This window comes from Euprymna scolopes, chromosome 9, assembly GCF_053919585.1.
Source record: "Euprymna scolopes isolate OS-2025 chromosome 9, ASM5391958v1, whole genome shotgun sequence".
NCBI lineage: Eukaryota > Metazoa > Mollusca > Cephalopoda > Sepiida > Sepiolidae > Euprymna > Euprymna scolopes.
The window spans coordinates 131110957-131131713 of NC_136490.1; the positions used below are offsets into that span (position 1 = coordinate 131110957).

The 20757-nt window shown below is 30.9% G+C and overlaps 1 protein-coding gene across 2 annotated transcripts in view; it reads left to right on the forward strand.

The window, feature by feature from the left end:
• The window catches only part of LOC145284837 (regulator of nonsense transcripts 1-like), a 125403-nt gene that overhangs the window by 55228 nt on the left and 49418 nt on the right, over positions 1–20757 (forward strand). For both annotated transcript variants that reach the window (XM_080133816.1, XM_080133815.1), the window contains exons 3-5: positions 16960–17049; positions 18114–18323; positions 19367–19505. In XM_080133816.1, the coding sequence (XP_079989942.1) occupies positions 16960–17049; positions 18114–18323; positions 19367–19505 (439 nt within the window). The remainder of the gene's footprint in view (positions 1–16959; positions 17050–18113; positions 18324–19366; positions 19506–20757) is intronic.

Below are 20757 nucleotides of genomic sequence, written 5' to 3' on the forward strand. Positions count from 1 at the left end.
CTTGTCTAGATATGTAGTATTAGTACTTAGTTATTTATTTTTTTTCATGTTTTTACAGTTACATATATTGCAATTTTCGACTGGGTGTTTTAATCTATTTATAATTATTGATTCTTGTATTCTATTCAATTCTATACTAGGCTTTTTTGTGAATATAACTAACTAAATTGAGAATAGTAGTCTGAATAATCAAAAAAAAAAGTTTTTAAAAAATTACCAAACACGGTTTACAAATCAACGTCTTGCAGTCAGTTACAATCATAAAAAAAGACTGACGAAAAAAAAAATCTCTAAAGATAGAATTCTACTCAAAAGTTTTAATTTAAAATTATTTTAAAACAAAAACATTGTAACAGTTTTGTGCTTATATTTTTTTCAGATGTGCAATGTTTCTAAAATTAAAAAAAAAAATTTTTTTTTTGATTTAAAAATTAAAAAAATATATTTTTTTTTGATTTTTAAGTATTTCAACATTCCAAAATAATAAGATTTAAAAATCTATTAAACGATTATGATTGAAGAAATCTAATTAAAAATATTCCGTTTTGTTTATTTAGAATCATTTCAATATGTTGGGTTTCTTTCTATATGTACAACCAATACATTTCTACTAGGTTGGAGGAAAAATCTAAATTCATTTAAATCCTATGATCACAAAAATGTTGCACTCTATTTTGCTTTGTAAATCTCTCTGCCTGAATGTTATATCGGTATCAGGTGTTTTCAACCATTGTTACTCTTATCTATTTAGTGCTATTTATTAGTGCTACATACTTCAGTAGACATGTCATTGTTTCATAAACTCAGCCTAATGCTTGTTTATGCCAGGTTAATTTTTATTTTATTAAATTTTTTTAGTTTTCTTGTAGGTCATTTACAAGGTGGCTTCAATAAGTTTCCAGACTTTTTTCATATCTGCACTTTTATTGATAGTATACACATAAAACTATAGTCCCCTTCAAAGTAATCTCCTCTGGTTGCAATGCACTTGTTGTACTGTTCCAACAACTTCTGGAAGCCCCCATGGAAGTATTTTGTACGAGCATGTCAATGACTCTTGTCACAACCTCTTTTGGTTTCAATTGTCTCATAATGACAGCCTTTAAGATTTTCCTTGAGCTTAGAGAATAACCAAAAATGATGCCCATCTTGGTACAATAATCTGTGACAAGGATAGTTGTGGATTGGTGCATATGTGCAAATCTTGCACATTCAGTTCCTTACAAATAATTTTGTGCACAGTTCCCACACTATAAAACTGTGCACTTAATGTCTCTATAAACACAAGATGGTCTTTATCCATGAAATTCTTTATTTGGCCAATCAACTCCGGTGTTCTGATTTCCTTACTCCTCCCGCATCTCTCATCATCCCTCACAGACTCCCTGCCTTCCTTGAATCTCTTATGCCACTCAAAAACTGATGCTTGACTCATGTAAGATGGTCCAAAAGCAATCTGAAACATTCCATACATTTCTGTGGCATTTTTTCCAAGTTTAAAACAGAATTTTATTGTATATTGTTCTTCTAAAGTGTCCTCATTTTCAAATTGCATTTTTGAAATTCACCAGCTGTGACAATCGGGCTTTAGTTGGGTGTATTCCAATTCCTCTTGTACTACTCATTTGAACCTGAAATCATAAAAATTGGTCAACCATCTCATAAGATGTATAGCAATAATATACTCGATTTTCAATAATCTATAACAATTTTAAATGCCTGTACAAAAAGTTTGAAAACTTAATGAAGGCACCTCATAATTCATGTTATAACCAGTATATGACAGATTACTTAAAATAAGTTTGTTTTTTTATTTTATTTTTTTGTTCACATTTCTCTATCCATATAATAATTCTGTTCTTCATTTATCCGTCCACCATCACCTGTCACAGCCATTTAAAAAACATGATTGATTGCCAAAGATGAAATATGTATTCAAGTAATTGAAAAATAACTGGGATTGATAAGATTTAAAAAAAAAAAAAAAAAAAAAAAAAAAGGCTGTGTAACTATGCGCTCCTCTGCTCAACAACAATCGCTAACCCCCAACATTGTGTGTCATGGTTTTCGTCTCCGTCATCGTCTTTCATTTTCTCTTATAGCCGTGTTATTGTTTTCACATTAGCAGCTGCCAAGGGCACATGCAGTGGTTCACAAGTATAAAAAACAACATTAAGGGAAATACAGAAAAGACAAACTTTGACATATTTCGTAGAATAACGTTTACATTTTAGTCTTTTGAGGTCTTTGTCGTCAGTTGACCATCGGCTCATTTCTACCTCCTAAACTTTCCCAATCCAGACCACAACCGGCCATCGACAGTCCCAAACTGGAGACTGTCCTCAACTGTCATAAACTCAAAACAGTCTGTAAACTGTTACAAAACTAATTCCTACTCCTAAAACTGTCCATAAACTAACTCTAAGCATAATTCAGCACAGATAGTCTCCTGTAAAGCTATCAGTTTTACAGGAGACTATCTGGTGCGTCTGTAGTCAGGTCAGGTTTCTTGCCTGAGCGGATATGTGAAACGTGAAAAATTGGCAATGAGGGTAGTGCATCACTGAAGATCTCCCTTGAGATCTTCTCATAAGAAAGTATTTCATGCTATGAGGAGTTATTTTAAGAAATGAAAGACTTGAATAAAATTACAAATCCTCAGATTTTATTTAACCTTAATTATTAATCATTTAAGTTCTCGGTTTGATTTTTTTTTTTTTAAATATTTTTAATTGACTCGAATCATGCAATTATTGGCATTTTGGTGGCCATTTTAAATCTTTTATAAGAATTTTTGTACTGATAAAATCAAATCAATGAGTCGTGACTGACCGCCCTTTCTCTTTCCATTGTGACCATACACCGAGTTTGATGTTAAAACTGTTAACCTATTATCTCCACATGAATCTAAGGAATTTTATATCCTTGCCAACCAGGACTAGTTCATGTTGCTGGTGGAAACAATTAAGATTTATTTGGGAGTTCGGTGAGCATTCGTATTATTTGGATTCATCGAATTGCTATTCTCATCTTGAGTGTTATTTTCATATTTCTATTGTTGTAATCTTAGACCTTCTTCTGCCAGACTCGGTACTCTTTCAGTAATTTTAATAATTTTTGATAAGATTTGATGCATTATTAACATATACTGAAAAGTTAACTCCTTTCACCAAAAATATTTGTCAATAGCAAAAAACGTTTCCTAAAATAAAATATTTCTTGGATTTGTGTGTAATTAGCATACATTTTATGTTCATTAGCTCTGAAATTACAAAGCATTTCCTTTTTTTCTAATCTATGTAGAATGACTAAAGATTTTCTAGTATCTTCACAAATATGTTGCAAATTCTACACTTGAATTGATTACAGAATAAAGGGAAGAATTAACTATGTTGCTTTTAATAACATTAAGTTTTGGAAAAGATTTCTCCTGCTGTTAGAAGATTCATTGCTGGTTTTTTTTATTGTTTTTTTTTTTTTTTTTTTTTAAGTTTTTAGCTTTTCAGGTTTTGATTACACTGTTTTATTGGTTTACATTTGAGTCTATCCAGGTGTTGACTATGCTTTTTTAAAAACTCCAACATAAAAGTTTTTAACTCTTTCATATATTTTTTTTTAAACTTGGTTAACTTTGTCATTCTTAATTTCGTTATGACTGCATAGGTCAAATACAAAACTCACTGCTTATCATGAATTAATTTTACCACATTTCAACAATAAACCTGAACACAAAGTTGATAAACAACTATATTTTCTTTATAAATTCTCACATAACAAATATAAAAAAAATACTATTTATAGTCAGACTTTGGATTTGATTCATTATTATAGTGAAGAGTGTTATTACTTTATGGCAGTGATATTTATGTTGGACATAGATTACATACAATATGGAGGGTTTTGTAACCTGTTACATGAGTGACCTGTTATAATTAACCATAGTGAAACATATCAGGGCATAAAGTTTGATTTTTTTTTTTTTTTTTTTTTTTTTTTTTACAATAACTAATATATACCAGTTGATTTTTGGATTAGATAATTTAAATTTAAAATTCATTTATACTTTTGTGACTTTTTGTGTGATACACGCACACACATATATACACACACATGAATGTGTGTAAAAATTAAAATTGAACACGCTATTGCTTTTGTCTAATTATCTCACCAAATGTATTATTTCAACTATTTGGATAAATTTGACAGTAATTGCCTTTATTTTCTGAACTCCAGCAATAAAATCTGGATTTTCTATCTTTACATTGTTATTTTTAGAAAAGGAACTAATGACTTGATGTTAATGGAAGACTTGGAAATAAATTGATTTCAAATAGTTCTCGGAGACTTGACCTTGAGAACTTGTTATATATTGCACACCATTTATGCTATCTTTGCCCAGCTGTTGGAATGCAGCAAGAATGGCAATTGATTGAGACAAGAATAAGTTTTACATTTTCTACAAAAAAAACAAAACTTCTTGATATAAGGTCAGTTTTACAAGATTTTAGTACATAATTCCACTGAACAGTGTAATATCGGACTTTATTTTTTACACTAGCAGAAAAACCTAATGTTACCTGGGAGTGAATTATGATCATTATATCCCTTTGTGCACATGCCCAACCTATAACATTTTAGATTTTATAAAGTTCAGTCTTGGGTGTGCAAACAATATTTATTGAAAGAAATATCAGTAAATTTATAGCCCTTAAATCTCTCAGCACATATAGTGTTTCTCAGGAATCACTAAGTGCTTCTGTACTTTCCTCCTCCTGAGACTTGAACCAACTGATGAATTTCTTAATTACTATATTGCCTTGAAATAGTACAGCAGTACAACATAGACTTTGCAATCTAATTGCAATCATCTCTTCTGTTCTCACAGATGAAAACAAGGTAACATTTCAATCATTGCATTCGAGAAGTTGTCAGAACTTGGTCTTTTTCTTTCAAATTCTTCAAACATAATTTAAATGAGAAATGCTTTCCTTAGAAAACTATCTGCCTAGTATTAAAAAATTATAAAGTATAATTACAAGCGGTAATTATAAGTCTAAACACTGGGTTTTCATTTCTTAATCCCTGGATTTGTAATTACATATTTTAATTATAATATATTTTCCATAGAAAGTTTTTCGCTGTAACTGAAATTTTAAGTTTGGATTCTATGGATATCTATTGGGTTCTTCATCATCAATGTTTACTATTTAACTCTTCTTGAAATGTGTAAATTTATAGCTTTGGATATTTTACATTATGAAATTTTATTTGATACAAGACAAGTTTTGCTTTTTTTTTTTTTTTTTTTTTTTTTTTTCAATGTGGTATTCTGTGTGTATGAAAATATATTTCTGGCCATTAAACTCTACAGAGGCTAAAATGATTTTGTATAGTGGTGGTAGTAGTAGTAGTAAATTTCAAAGTTCATATGATATCCATACTTCATATTGCTTGCTTTAAAATATCTTAAAATTTTCATCTTGGGTATATGTTCTAGATTCTTATTTAAAAAAAAAAAAAAAAAAAAAAGTATGGAATGAGATCACTCATTTTTTCTTGTCTCCATTTTTTTTGTAAATGCTGTTCTATTGATTGCTTTGTTTCATTGATTAGCTGATTTGTAATAATTGATTCCTCTGGCCTTCACTTGCCTTTTGTTGTTACTGGCAAACTGTCACATCTATATCATTTTCAACAGCTGTTTTTATTGTGGCATTTTGAATTTGTGAATGGACAAAATGTGTTGAAAATTCATTTCTTTCACTCTCTTAAAAGGATAACATTTTCGGTTAATTTTTTTTTTTTTTTTTTTTTTTTTTTTTTTTTAACTTTATTGGGAAAATTGTAGTGTGCATGATTAGCGCGGGTGTCATTCGCTTAACAAAAGAAAAAGTCTTAAATTCGAAACCTGACCGACACGAAACAAAAACGTGCCATATTCAAATTGAGATGCGGTCGGACTTGACAATATAAAAAGTCACCATTTCTTCTGTTCGGAATGATTCTTTTTTTTTTTCTTTTCTTTTTTTTTTCTTTTCTTTTTTTTTTTTTTTTTTTTTTTTTTTTTTGGCTCAACGTTGGTATGCTGTACTTTGCAATCTGGTGTCAGTTGAAGAAAGTTTGTTTGCGATAACGTCGAAAAGAGAACTGGACAGATTTTTTATTACGTGTGCTTCGACACTGAACTTGGTGATCTGAAAATCATTCTTTTTCCTTTAACTCAAACATTCAACGATTAGATACCTGTTTAACACCTTTTTCTTTGTAGTTTCTCTTTGTGTTGCATATTAGAGACCCAGGGACAATAGAGATTAAGTCAGCTTGTATGGATTTTGACAAGGGTCACATTTAGTGCATGTCATCATAACCCAAATCTGCAGAACAGAATCGTTCCGAGAGATGGGTGACATAAAATTGAGGCAAGGAGCAGCAGGTCAAACGAACAACAAAACACTGAGAGATGAATGATGTCACATTTTTTAAGCTGAGAAACAAAGGTTTTAAAATTGGTCTCTCTGTGGAATCTATACAATGGATGTGTTGCCAATAATATAGAAGGCTCCGATGACCAGGGTACAAAGTGTCACTTTGATTTCTCTTTGTGCAACACTCGTTTTGGGTCTGTGTTACTGTACACATAGATTCGAAAAAGTTGTCAAAAAAACAAATACATAACAAATAAATGTTATCAAAGGCAAGTTAAGTTACTTTTCTACCTAACTGGATATGTTTTCAGTGTTTTTATTTAATGTAACATGTTTATTCAGCTCGAAAAACATAGTGTTTACTGATGTATTGGAAAGTTAAAAATGCCAGCCGACTCTCTTTGATACGGTAAGTTTGGGAAAAGGAGTTGAAAATAAAAAAAACTAGACAAAATACTGTTAAAAACCCACTCAGTTAATTTAGGAAGTTAACTAAATAACTGGATTAGCTAAGAGAACATTAGTTTCTTTCTCCCGAGTCAATTCTCTCCAAAAATAAAACCTTGAAGAAAACGGATTTCGTAAAACTTATTTTCGTGTTTTTTTTTTTTTGTTTTTTTTTTCATGTTAATTAGTATATTTAAATATGTGCATTTTTAAAAGTTGGACCATTTACTGCACTGATAGTGAGCTTAAAACACTGAATTCAAATTCACATGTGATGCTAGCAAATCACTGTCTGACAATACTGGCTTTCTGATCTAAAATGCACCAAACATTAATGTTGTTTTTTGTTTTTTTTCTTTTCCTTTGCAAAACTCAATCATGTTCTGCAAAGTCAAAAGCAGCATAATTTGTATTCCTCTTTGTTTGTTTGTTCATAATTTGATTAATATATATATACAAAAGCTTCCTTACTTTATTGTCTCATTTATTTCTATATATAGTATGATTTTTGCAAACTAAATACAAGAGATCATCTCATTTGCATATTACATTAAGAAAAATCGATTTTATTAAATAGCGGTATTTTAGTTAAATATTTAAAAAAAAAAAAAAAAAACTGAAGAAAAGATTTCATTTGTTTGTTTTTTATTATTCTATAAACGGCTATACAGAAATCAGTAATTCTTTTACGATGTGACCCACCTAAAAAAATATCTACTTTTTTTGGCCTAATACGTTTAAATAGCCTTTATAAATAATATGAAAGAAATTTTGAAAAGAAAGAAAATTAACATTTTAGAGTGGTGGATCACTTTTCCATATTAATTTAACGTAAAATGAGCACCCACTTTTTGCCACCAAGCGTTCAACGAGATATGTCACCTAGCATTTTTTCAAGTTTGGCGATCGAGGGGGTGGGGGGGGAGACAAAACATGACAAATACATTTTTTTGGGGGGGGGTTACATTTAAAACATAATGATGAATTTAATTCATTTTTATGAGACCACTCTCTACTTTCACCTAACAATTTCATAAACAAAACGGACCCCAAAATATGAAAAATTACATTGGGGGAGGGGCATTACAATGTGAAAAATTTCATTTGTTTTTGGAATTAATTTTTGGTGGATCTTTATTTTTTTTTTTTTTTTTTTTTTTTTTTTTTTATGATCGCACAGGCATTCACTGCTATTTTTTTTATTGAAATAGAATTTAAAAATAAATCATAACTTCTGCAGAAGTTGTAATGATTTATTTTTAATTATTTATTTATTTTTTTTTTTTTTCTTTTTTTTGGGGGGTGGGGGGGGTTCTTTCCAGTGCTCAATGTCCGGAGAATAGTTTCTTCTCTTTGTATCCCTTCTGGTGGAGAGGTTATCACATACTTCTTTTTTGGGGGCGATTACATTCATGTTTTTATCCATTCTTTTATTTTTGGAATTGTTGTCGGGGCTATCCACGTTGCCCATGATGAAAATGATTATTATAGCAGGTATGTTCCAAACGGAACTTCATGTCAACCCAGGCAACGCCGGGTACCCATGCTAGTATATTATATACGGTATAATCACATTGATTCACCGGTTCTTGTTAAATCACTAAAGTTGAGCAATGTTGAACCTGGCCAATATCAGGTGGGTGACGATTTGAGGATACCGGGCGTTGTATGTAGGAGGACACCAACATATCTCTGCAAGAACTGCAAAAATATAACGCCACATACCTTGCTGGAGACTGGGGACCGCTTGTGAATTTGATACTCCCTTGAAACTTTCTCCTTTAGAGGAAGTCTGTTTAACCTGGCCAGTGTAAGTGCTGCTGACTTGCTTACTTGAACAAAACGCTTGGTGGATGTCTCCTTTTGTTCTCTCCATAAAAAGAAGTGGAAGGTGTGAAAAAGACTTGCATATAAATACTCTGCACATATGAATAAAGAATATTTTATTATTGTAAATTGTAATGGTGTGGAGACACATAGCAATAAGTGGCCATGGTTTGCATGTGCCTGCTGTAAGAAAGCAGTTGTGTGTTAACCTGAAACCCTTCAGATACAAGAATAATATGATAATGCAAATTTAAGTGCTCTTAGAAATTCAGGGTGGTAGCATAAAAAGACAGATTTTTTTTTTTGCTTGGATTTTTTAATGTTACCTCGTTCACATGTAATTTTATTGTTAGAGAGAAAAAAACACAAACGATTACTACTGTTTAGATGAAAAGCGAACATCTTACTTGTGGAAGAAAGAACACAAAATTATCTGACTCGAGTTTTCTTTTCAATTCAAAAGAATTTACATGACTAAAATAGGAATTCATTGTGTAAATAAATCTTTCAGTCACATAAATTAAAATCTTTCAGAAATGTGACACTTTTAAATTTGAGGCAATATTTCTTGATCTCTCTTTGTGAAATATCACTGATAAAGGAAAGACTGCATGTCTAGAGAAGAAAACTAGTTTGACTGTGCAACACTCTACACATCACATGTAGTTATAGTGGATTAATCATCATAAGTCGGTTAAATCAATAATTTCCATTCACTGATGTGATGTTCCGAGTAGAGATGTCAGTTTAACGTTCTTGAATGTTTGGATAATTACAGATTAAGTTTGAAATGTGTTGAAAATTGCATCAATGACTGATTATAAATATTTATTTTTCTAATAGCAATAAGCATTAGTAAGGGAGCTTAGTCCTCGCACATTTGATATTTATTCCCTTTTGACATCAGTGAGTAGACAAACGAGGACAACAAAATATTTATAAACTTTATGCGCCGTTTAGAAAGCTCAAAGTTTTCCATGCCATTCATTGATTTCCACTTGACCAACGATTCTTCTAAGTAAAAGTATTTCTATTAGATTTTATATGAATGTTTCAGTTTTTAGTGAAAATTTTGTGTTTTGATAATTCGCTATCATTTAAAAGTATTAATTTTATACATTGTTATAGACGCCATCACTTAAGCTGTTTCCGCATTATAATTGGATATAAAAAAATCTTCTAAGTAAAACACTATGTAATTACATGCCAAAATTAGTAAGAACTACAAAAAAATAAAAATAATTACAAAGAATAATAAAATAATGCAATTTTATCTGTTTCTTCAAATGTGGCTAATTCTGTATGACAAAATGACTTGTCTCCTCTGCTTTCTCTAATTTCAAATTAGAAAATGCCTGATCGAGAATATAGAGTAATTAGCATTTTTTTTTTTATAGTTCTACCAAATCTTCTAATCAATCATTTTTTTTTTTGGATTTTTACTAATTTCGATATAAGTAATGTTTTTACTTAAAATGCATGTTTTTGATATCCAATTATAATACACAAACATCTTATCCAGAATTTTCATTTTCCTATTCCTTAGATAATTTTTTATGCAGACAACATAATTTCCTCTTGTTTAATGAATTTTAGCAGGCAAAACTTGCATTACACAGTTAATTCTTATTTGTGTAAATTGATTTTGATAATTAGTATAGTCTTATCAATATGAACCTGCAATATTATACAGTTTGTATTCAAATTTATTTTTTATAGTTTACTTGAAAACGTTTTATTGAATTGACTTTATCAGCTTTTTATACTTTCATTATTTGTGAATTAAAATTAAAAAAAAAATGTTCAATTGTCTAATCATTGTTAACAATAATTGGTCAGTTCATCTCTATATTAATAAAGTGGTAGTCGCAGGAATTCCGCTCTGGAAAAAAGTACTGTAGGTTTGCAACAACAGATGCTACATACAAATTCAATACAGATAGGCTAATAGCAACTATCTTATGTAGCTTTCAAACACCTTTGCAGACGCATTCAATCGTGATAGTAAAATACTACATTACATCCTAGGAGCAATGCTATTACAATCACAACATCATTTGAGGAAGGGTTAACTAATTTTCCCTCTAAATGTTTAGTCCTATCACAACAACCAGTTGACATCTGGAGAAAGTGTACACATTCCACAGATTCTATGCTTACACTGCCCGTAACTGGCTCATATATATACACAGATATACCATTATCTTTCTCGTAATAGAGTCCAAAAATAATAATGTCTCCCTTGGAGAAAGTCTGCTGCCTCTGATTGGTTACCTGCTAATTCTCTTATTCCGGAATCGGATCATTCTAAATGAACACTTCAGAACATTACAATATGGCGTCGCTAGAACAAATATTAATTTGCACAATGTCAATTTCAGTTAATAGACACTTACTTTTCAACATATAACAACAGCAAACGAAACGTTCATTCCTTTTAAGTGTTTAAAACATACACTTATTACTAGATACAATACATATCTTGTAGATTTTTCTTTGTGGTTGTCGCTGTCAAGATGTAAACAACATACAAGTTTTGCAACTATTGCATACTTACACCTAACAAATTAATAACAGATGCTGTAAAGCTTAAATTTAAATGGAATATACTTTTTTTTTTTTTTTTTTTTTTTTTTAAAGATTATTGCGGTAAAATACTTGCATGATGGATTCTGAGAATATATTCTAACATAAAAAGAAAAACCCTTCTCTATAGGAGACACTATTGCTAAAAAAAAACAAAAAAAAAACATACAAACATAATCGCTCAAAAACAGAAAATTAAATACTGGTAACCTTAAAATTATCCTTATCCTATATATAATTTGATTGCAGAAATTCCCCTTGGTTTGCACCAAAAGAGGCCACATGCAAATTTATTATGTCTAGACTATTAGGAAGTATATTATGTAAATTTTGAACGCCATTTTACACAAATTTATCCGCTATATTAAAATTTTACATTCCAACCTAGGAGAAACATCATCACTATCGCAAAGATCTACAATAGAAGTAGCTGTTATTTTTACCTCTAAATAAAAAGTACTACTACTGCTCCCAGTGAAGACCGGGTCAAAATATACACAGTATAAATATATTGCCCTGACACTCTTAACTGCATCATACACTGATAAACATACAACTACCTTTACCCTTTCTTATTTGAAAATAATGATTTCTCTTCACTTCCATTCCGGGTATTCTCATTGGCTGAAAACGTAAAAATCTGTTGTTTCAGATTATGTACATTGATACTAAAAACGGACACTTCAAATCAACAATTCAAATTGATTATACAGCATTGAGGGGGGGGGTAAATTTTTACCTTAGATCCACCTACATACTTTCCTTTAAAATGGCGACTTTCATGTTTTCCACTATACTGATTAAGAAAATCTGAGTTATATTGGGCAGATGCAAGTAGTTTTCACCATATAAAACCTGTATTAGGCACTATATATATCTCACTGGCCAAACATATACAATTAAATCAACTTTTAGACATGATGCAATTCTGCTAAGAAAAACCTAAAAATTAAATACTGAAACCTTAAGTTACTACCATGAGCTAACAAAAGGTTTGAGAATTTTTGGCATGTTTTTTTTACCACACATTGCCATTTCCTTACGTAGATGGAACTACCATAAAATGCAAACAAACATATACTACTCTTACCTTGTACGGGCAGAACACTCTCAAAATGTAAACCCAGCATTGGTTTGGGAATGTAAATATGCACAAAATAGACATGCCACTACCCCCCCCCCCCAAACGGCCCCCCAAAAAGAATTCTTTTATGGGTATCAATACTATTTTTGAGACCTTTTTAATGATTTAAAAACAAATTTTTTTTTTTTTATTATTATTCCTGTTGACGATTTGATTTAATTTTATATTTTTGACAATTACTTAGGCTTCAAAGCTGTGACTTATGTTGACACTTCTTTTTAGAACTGAATAAACGCATACAAATAAGTTAAAACACCAAAATATTTTGCAGGTAGGTGTCAAAAGTAAATTTTATTAGCTATGGAAACACCTATGTATTTCTTTTACCACTTTCTGTGGAGTATTTTATATAATTTTTTTTTTTTTCTGACCAATTATCGAGACTTAAAAGACGTTATGTATGCTGGAATTATTACGGTATTTAGAAAACCCATTCTTCACATGCAAAAGGGACGGTGTTTTCTAATTCTGTACTTTCACCTAACAAGTTTTAAAAAAATGACGTAAAAGTAGAATTTAATTTAATACTATTTGTGGAAGATTTGATCCCTCCTCCCAACCCTCCAAAAAGAGGAGGAAAACTTGAACAACAAACTGAAATAGCCAGGACTACTTTTCCCTTCTTGGTCTTAATGTTGACGATGAATGCCCTAAAAATTGACCAGTAAGGTGTACTAGAGCTATTTTCAAAAAAGAAATGCTTGCAGTATACCAAGAAGAAAAACGATGGCCAACTTGAAAAATACTGTCATTGATAGAAGGCAGTTATCTATCACTGATTTCGATCATTCTATAGAGTTCATATATGGTGAGAATACCTAGCTTTGAAAACTTCTGTTTTTACTTATTTTTCTAATGGACCATTTTTTTGTAATTTTTTTGAAGTTATACTGATTTAGGCATAAACAATAAGTAATGTTTTTATCTTAAAATGCTTTCTTTAGAATATGCTAGTACCTGCAGGTTATCACCCCAAACTAGCACTAATCACCAGTAACAAACAGCTGAGAATTAGATAGTGGCTTCCACTAGCTGCCACTCAAAAATAATGTCTGCCAGTGGAAGCCAGATTATTTCATTTAGGCCACGGCTGCCAGTGTCAGCTATTTTCCAGGGACGGCAGTGACCACCAACAACAACCGTAGTTTAATTTGTTTTCAAGATAGGGTATCATGCTTCCACCAGGCAATGCTGGTTAATGGGTACTGCTAGTTTATAACAAGTATTATTGTAGACTAGCCGGGGTACCTGACATTGCCCAGGGCCACAAAAAAAAAAAAAAAAAATAGATGTTAGTGTTGTTTCTCCCCTGTCCTCAAGAAGAGAATTTTTTTTTTTCTTCTTCACGTAAGAAAACTTAGCAAGCCTTCAGAGTGCTACTGAAAGCACCAAATAAAATTATTAATGCCTTCAGAACATTACTAAAAAAGTAGAAAAATAATAAATTGCTTCTGGAGTTGACATCTTTTATATAAGAAAAAAAAATGCTGATTCATTTCCTGGGCTGTATTATACATGACATTAAAAATAGTGTTTGATCAACATTTAATCACCATTTGACTTTCAATTTTTTTTTTTTTTTTTTTTTTTTTTTAAATTATGTATTATTTTTCTGGGTTATGCTGATTTTAAACAAAAAACAACTTGGTAGGGGTTTGTTTATTAAAGTTTTAACTGCACATACAGACACCTGCACTTTATATTATTGAAGATTAAAAAGCTATTGATTAGAACCTTATCTAAGCCATGCTTTTTTATTTTGTTTGTTCAAATTGGATATAATAACATCAACTAACGCAAGTGAATATTTAACTCTGAACATAATTTTGAACGAGTTCAGTATTTTTAAAAAAGTGACTTCCTATTTTAACCCATATAGGATATGGTTCTAATTTAAATCTCTAAATAGGTTTTTTTTTTCTTGACACATTTGAATTTTTTTTTATAACATTTACTGCTAATCAAATATTTATTGAAAAATGTAGTTCATGCTGTTACATTTGTTTCCTTTTCAAAGAAGTAATTAAATTTCATAAACATTTGTCTTTTTTTATTATTACCTCACTGCAACTATTTAGCTTTTTAATTAAAGCTGTAATTTTGAAAGTTAATCCCATTAATTAACTGTTTGCTATTATTTTCTTATTCAATAATTTTCTTTTTATAAATTATTATAACACATAGTTCTATTTATACATTTTTTTTATATTGTGGAGAGAAATCAAGCATTTGAAGTAAATAGGATCTTTCCAATTTTTTCTGGGTAATTTAGCTCTGGAAAAAGCGATCCAAGTCCATATTGTAAGCTTTAATTAAAAAAAAAAAAAAAAAAAAAAAGCATATAGCCAAGCTAGCTATTTACTTCTGTTGTGATTCTGGGTTTTCTCAATTTTTTGCAAGCAATGCCAGGTCCTACTAGTTATTTATAAAATGACTTGCGATTACTTTTTTGGTTACCGTTTCTTTACTTTTCATTTTTCATCGTCTTTTTTTAGTTTGATCTGTTTCAAATATATTTTGTCTTTATATTTATCAAAACATCCCGGGCCTAAAAAATTTTACTCATTTATTTATTTTTGGTCCCCCCAACAAAGGAGGGATTGCATCTAGTAATTCACTCCTATTCATTTGTTGGCACTTTTCTCAATAGCCATGCTTTGGATTTTTTTTTTTTTTTTTTTTCAATTTTGTACAAACATTAGTCATGGTGAAAGTAATTTTTTGCCAGAACGAATTCATTCACTTGTGGAGGGGGACCTTGTATGCTTGGCTTGTTTATAATTAAATTTTATAATTGTCAGTTTTAACGATTAAATCAGTAGAATTCTTCAACATTTTAGAAAAAAAAAGTAAGCTTTTAAATATTATGTATCCAATGGCTTTGATATAGTGTCTTCTATATTAAGAGTTTAGGGTGAAAAATTGTAATTGGTGGTTTTTATTGTACCTTCAAGAAACAGAACCACATCCTGGGAGATAACAGGATTAAGTGGAATAATTATATATATATATATATATATATATATATATATATATATATCATAATCGTGTTGATACACCATTCTCGTCAGATCATCAAAGTTAAGCAACATTGAGCCTGGTTAATACAAGATGGGTGACCATTTGGAAATTCTAGGTGCTGTATGTGCTCTCTGCTTATCCTGGCATTTGTTTCCAGTCGTCCTGAACATACACTTCACTTGCTACTGATATTTATCGATGTCGACTCAGGAGAGGTGTGGTTGGAGATTGCACACCTCCTGCCACAAAAATTTCATGCGCAGGCACCCTTTTGTGGGTATCCATAGTCTGTCAAAGACAGAAGGAGCCGCCTTATATATATATATATATATATATATAAATTATTTTACCTCATTGCAAATATTTAGCTTTTCAATTAAAGCTGTAATTTTTTCTCGATTTAGCTTTGATAAGTGAGGAACGAAACCTGGTTAGCTAACCTTTTTTTTCATTTTTTATTTTAAATTCATTATGCTTTTTGGTCTGTATTTAGCCGTTATAAAATTCTGTACCTGCCCCCCCCCCCACCGAAAAATTTTCAAATATGTATATATATACTAGCAGAAGTACCCGTCGTTGACTGGGTTCATAAACAGCCTACAGAAAATGGACTCTGATTTATGAAAGTATGATAGGTTATGAAAAGGAAGGATTGTAAATTTGGTGTTATCAAAACCAAAGCAAAATATGATGAAAGTAAAAATAAAATAAACCCCATAATTTATTATACCATACCTGTTCACACTGAAACACTTATCACAATATTCTGTGGATCTATATTAAAAACCTTGTTAAACTTTGCGACATATTTCCATTCTATGGAGGTCAGGTGCGAACAAACACCTCATAATTTTATTATACCATATTTCTTCGAACTGAAACCTAATTATCAAAGTATACTTACGCAGATAGATATAAAAAGTCTTTATTAAAGTTTGTGCCTATTTTCATTCTATGGAGGCCAGGTATGAACACAGACCCAACAATTTTATCATACCATCCCTATTTAAGTTAAGAATACTTTGATAAGTATGTTTTATGTACATCTATATCAAAAACACTTGTAAACGTTTTTTTTTTTTTAAATTTTTTATTTCCATACTTTGTGGACCAGGCGCGAACGCAGACACCACAATTTTAATGAACCACCGTTCTGCCAGATCAAACATACCCATTCCTGTGTCTCGATACATCTATCATTATATGTAATCAGTTTTTTAAAATAGTCAACCATATAGGAGCCTATTCGTGACCACACACACACACACACACACATTCAGCTTTATATATATATATCCCTCTCAAAGCAGTACTCCTCCTAGGCAGGGTAAACAGAGTTCCTCTAAAGGAGGAAGTCTCGTACAAATATCAAACTTAGAAATGGTTCCCAGTTGCATATGTGTATTTCTTATATTATTTATTTATTTTAAATTTTTTTGCTAAGCTTTCCACTTAGGCAGCACTGGGGTGAAAAATAATCTCTAATAAAATTTTGTTTCTGTTTTTCAGATATTGTGGAATTCATGATCCCGCATGTGTTGTTTATTGCAACACAACAAAGAAATGGTTTTGTAATGGACGTGGGAATACCTCTGGCAGGTGAGCAAATGGCTTTGCCCCCCCCACTTTTTTTTCCTCTTTCCTCCCCTTCAAAGTTTCTCAGTACTTTTGACTAGTACAGTCTAGGATTGAAGGAGCTAGTTTTGTTTGTTTTTTTTTTTTCATTGCAGCACAAAAAATTTCTGAGAAAAATAAAATGATACTTGTACCGTTTAATGAAGACATTAAAAAATGAAAATATTGAAGAAAAAAAAAAAAAAGTTTAAATTATACGTATCCGTTATGGAATGAAGTTCTCTGAAAAAAAAAATTTCACCTAATTTCATCAAGTAATTTATTTTTTTCTTTACAGCGAAAAAACAATTTTTTATGATGCCGAGCAAAAGGTTTGATTTTTAGCAAGAAAAGCTAGTATTAAAGATGGAAAGGGGAGTGTCGGCGCTTTACATTGAATTATCTCCCCGTGGCATGTTAAAAAAAAATTCCAAAATATCTATCTTCAACGCCCTGTCGTAAAAACGTGTTTTTCCGCTGTAAAAAAAATAAAAAATAAATAAATAAAATAACTCGATCAAATTAAGCAAAATTTTTTTTCGGAGATCTCCAGTCCAAAACGTACAATATAATCTTTTTTGCGATATTTTCATTTTTTTAATATCTTGATTAAACTGTACGAGTGCCAATAAAATTACTAATTTTGCAAGAGCAAAAAGTTTTCTACAAAAATTTCAATGTCAAAATTAGTAATTTTATTTTTTCACAAATTTAAATTAAATGTATAAATCTTTGTAGAATGACCATTTTCAATATATTTCCAAACAGCATGTTGACCAGTGTAAACAAATAGAACTATTTTGCAATCAGTCTGAAGTTAATGTAAAGAAACAATGATGGTAATTTTTTGACAATATTTATAATAGTTTGAGGTGATATGTTATTCTGAAGTCTTTCTTTCAGGAGTTCCCTAATATTACTGTTAATAAATTTAATTTTAGAAAGATTAGTAAAAGAAACCATTTATTCATGTTTGTTTTGTTACAAAATTGTTTTTGTCAAAATAGTTGTCAACTGACAAAATGTTATTTTCTCTGCATTTGTTTCAGCCATATAATTAATCACTTGGTGCGTGCGAAAGCCAAAGAAGTTACTCTTCACAAAGATGGTCCACTTGGCGAGACAGTTCTTGAGTGTTATAATTGTGGTTGCAGGAATGTCTTTTTGCTTGGTTTTATCCCAGCTAAAGCAGATTCTGTGGTTGTACTATTGTGTCGACAACCATGCGCCACATTAAGCAGTTTAAAAGACATGAATTGGTGAGTAAAATATTCAAAGCCTAAAATACTCAATTCCTGTCATCTTTGTTTTCTTAACTTCCATAATGGAAAGTTTTTTTCATTCTTATACACTAAAAACTTTATATTGACAAATTTATCATTTGTAAAAAATTTAATGTAAATTTATTTTTTTCTAATAATTTTACAGAATAAAATTTAGATAACCATAAACTGGATAATGTCTAAAAAAGTTGAATGATTTTTAATGAAATGTTTGCATCTGAACGGCAGTTTATTCAAATTACCATGGCAAGTGCTTGGAGCTCTAATATCTGGTCCTCCCTCGCCAAGCCTTCATGATAAACATCCGTCTAGCTGAAACCACTGTCAAAAATTTTCCCCACTCTTTATCTGTGCCAAAATCAAAACGTAGATTCCATGAACAAAGCTTCTTTCTTAGACGTGCACGCCTGTGGAACTCTGTTCCGGTTGCCTGTTTCCCACCTGACTACAACCTGTATGTCTTCAAGTCCAACATAAACAAATTCCTGATGAACTGCCCCCTTAAGTCAGACACTTTATCAAATCTCCAATACTAACGTACTGTACACGCAATAACTCTTATCCCAAAGTTGCTTCAGGCCTTGATAAGTGGTGATTACCTTGTAAAAAAAAAAAAAAAAAAAGATAAATTTTCTTGTAGATGCTTTTAAGTTTTTTATTTTTATTTTGCCAATCCTCATTACAATAGAGCAACCACGTGCCTAAAAAATCTTTTTAAAAACTCAGATTTATCTACACTACAGCATGCAGCAACACACACAGGTTCTCGATATAACACAAGCCACGGGTATTTTATTTGTGGAGAAAAAAAAAAGCAATAATTTTTCCTTCTCTAATGGTGGATATTTTATGATCCAAAATTAATTTTAAAAGTCAAGGTAAAAAAAAAGTATTGAATATTTAGTTGATTGTAAATTATTTTTAAGTTGATTTGGAATATTTTCTGATTCATACAATTCTGTGTATCATAAATAAGTTAACAAAACTTAGATTTGCCTAATTTTTTTTTTTACTTATAGGGATCCAAGTCAGTGGCAGCCCCTTATCCAAGATCGTCAGTTTCTCTGCTGGTTGGTAAAGATTCCATCTGACCAAGAACAACTTAGAGCTCGACAAATCTCTGCTCAGCAAATCAATAAACTAGAGGAACTTTGGAAGGTTTGTATTGCTTTGAGCCCCATAACAAAAAATACATAAGAAGTCTGCCATTGGTGACCATTTATTGCGGTGCCAAGTTTTCACTGTAGGGTACTAGGATGAGGCATTCTATTTTGTGTAGAGCTCATTCAAAGACTCCTTTAAAAATTCTTGAAGCACTTGCATTTTTCTTTTACTCTATAATTATTTATGATCTTTTACATTTTTAATGACTTCCTTGTTGTCGATGGCTGCCTTTTTTAAAAAAAAAAAAAAAAAAAAAATGGTCACCCAAAAGATATCTTGGTAGTGGTAGTGTTTTATTTTTTGTTATCTCTCATTTTTTCTTAATGTCTCTGGTTTATTCTCTTTTTAAAATTTCATTGTTGCCTTTTCTGTTTAAAATCCTGGCCATATGATTTCTCTACCATTATAGAAATAATAAAACATTCAATCCTAAATTGTCTAAATGTTCAGCAAAAGTAATACTAATTGCAATTTTTTTTTTATTGTTGATCTAAAATTTCAAATCTAAAAAAAAAAAAAAGTCAAATTTAATGGCCATTATAAAGTTATCTGATTGACTTTTTTTTTCTTCTTCTTCCAAACATTTTCCAGTAAGAATGAGTTTTTTTCTTCATTTTTTTTTTTTTTTTTTGTCCAAGGGAATAAGTATGAGGGGATTTTTTTTTTTATAAATAATTTTTGAAGCCCTTTTGGCAGCGTCTCGCTTATATGACGTTTGCTGCCACATTTCTAGTAGTTTACACCGGTGCTAGGGCTGCTCTTGATATAGGAACTGCAGATGTACCACGAGGTGAACTTGTGGCTGTGACTACATGGTGACTTTAGTCTCTAGTTCATGTCAATACTCTTGCTCTCACTATTAACCATCTCATGGTCAGTCTCAATTTTGTGCACCGGTTCGAGTTGGATAGATATATCGGAGAACCCCATAACAAAAACCAGTTCTGAGCCTTTCCATATCAACTCCATTGTTGTTCGGATAATCATCCACCTACTCACCAACTCATTTAGCCATAGTCAACTTTGTATAGGCTGTGAAAGCGCCATCTGTGAACATCACCTTTACGTCTAATTGGTCGCTCTTGTTCATTTCCAAGTGGAGGGACAATGCAGATAAAGGTTCACATCATCCACCTTCTAAAGTCTCATTACCAACCTCAATTTCTTCAGTCACGTCTCTCTCGCCAGTAAATGGCTTCACCATATCAGTGTTTATTCATACGTTCGCCATAATAAGTCAAAATAG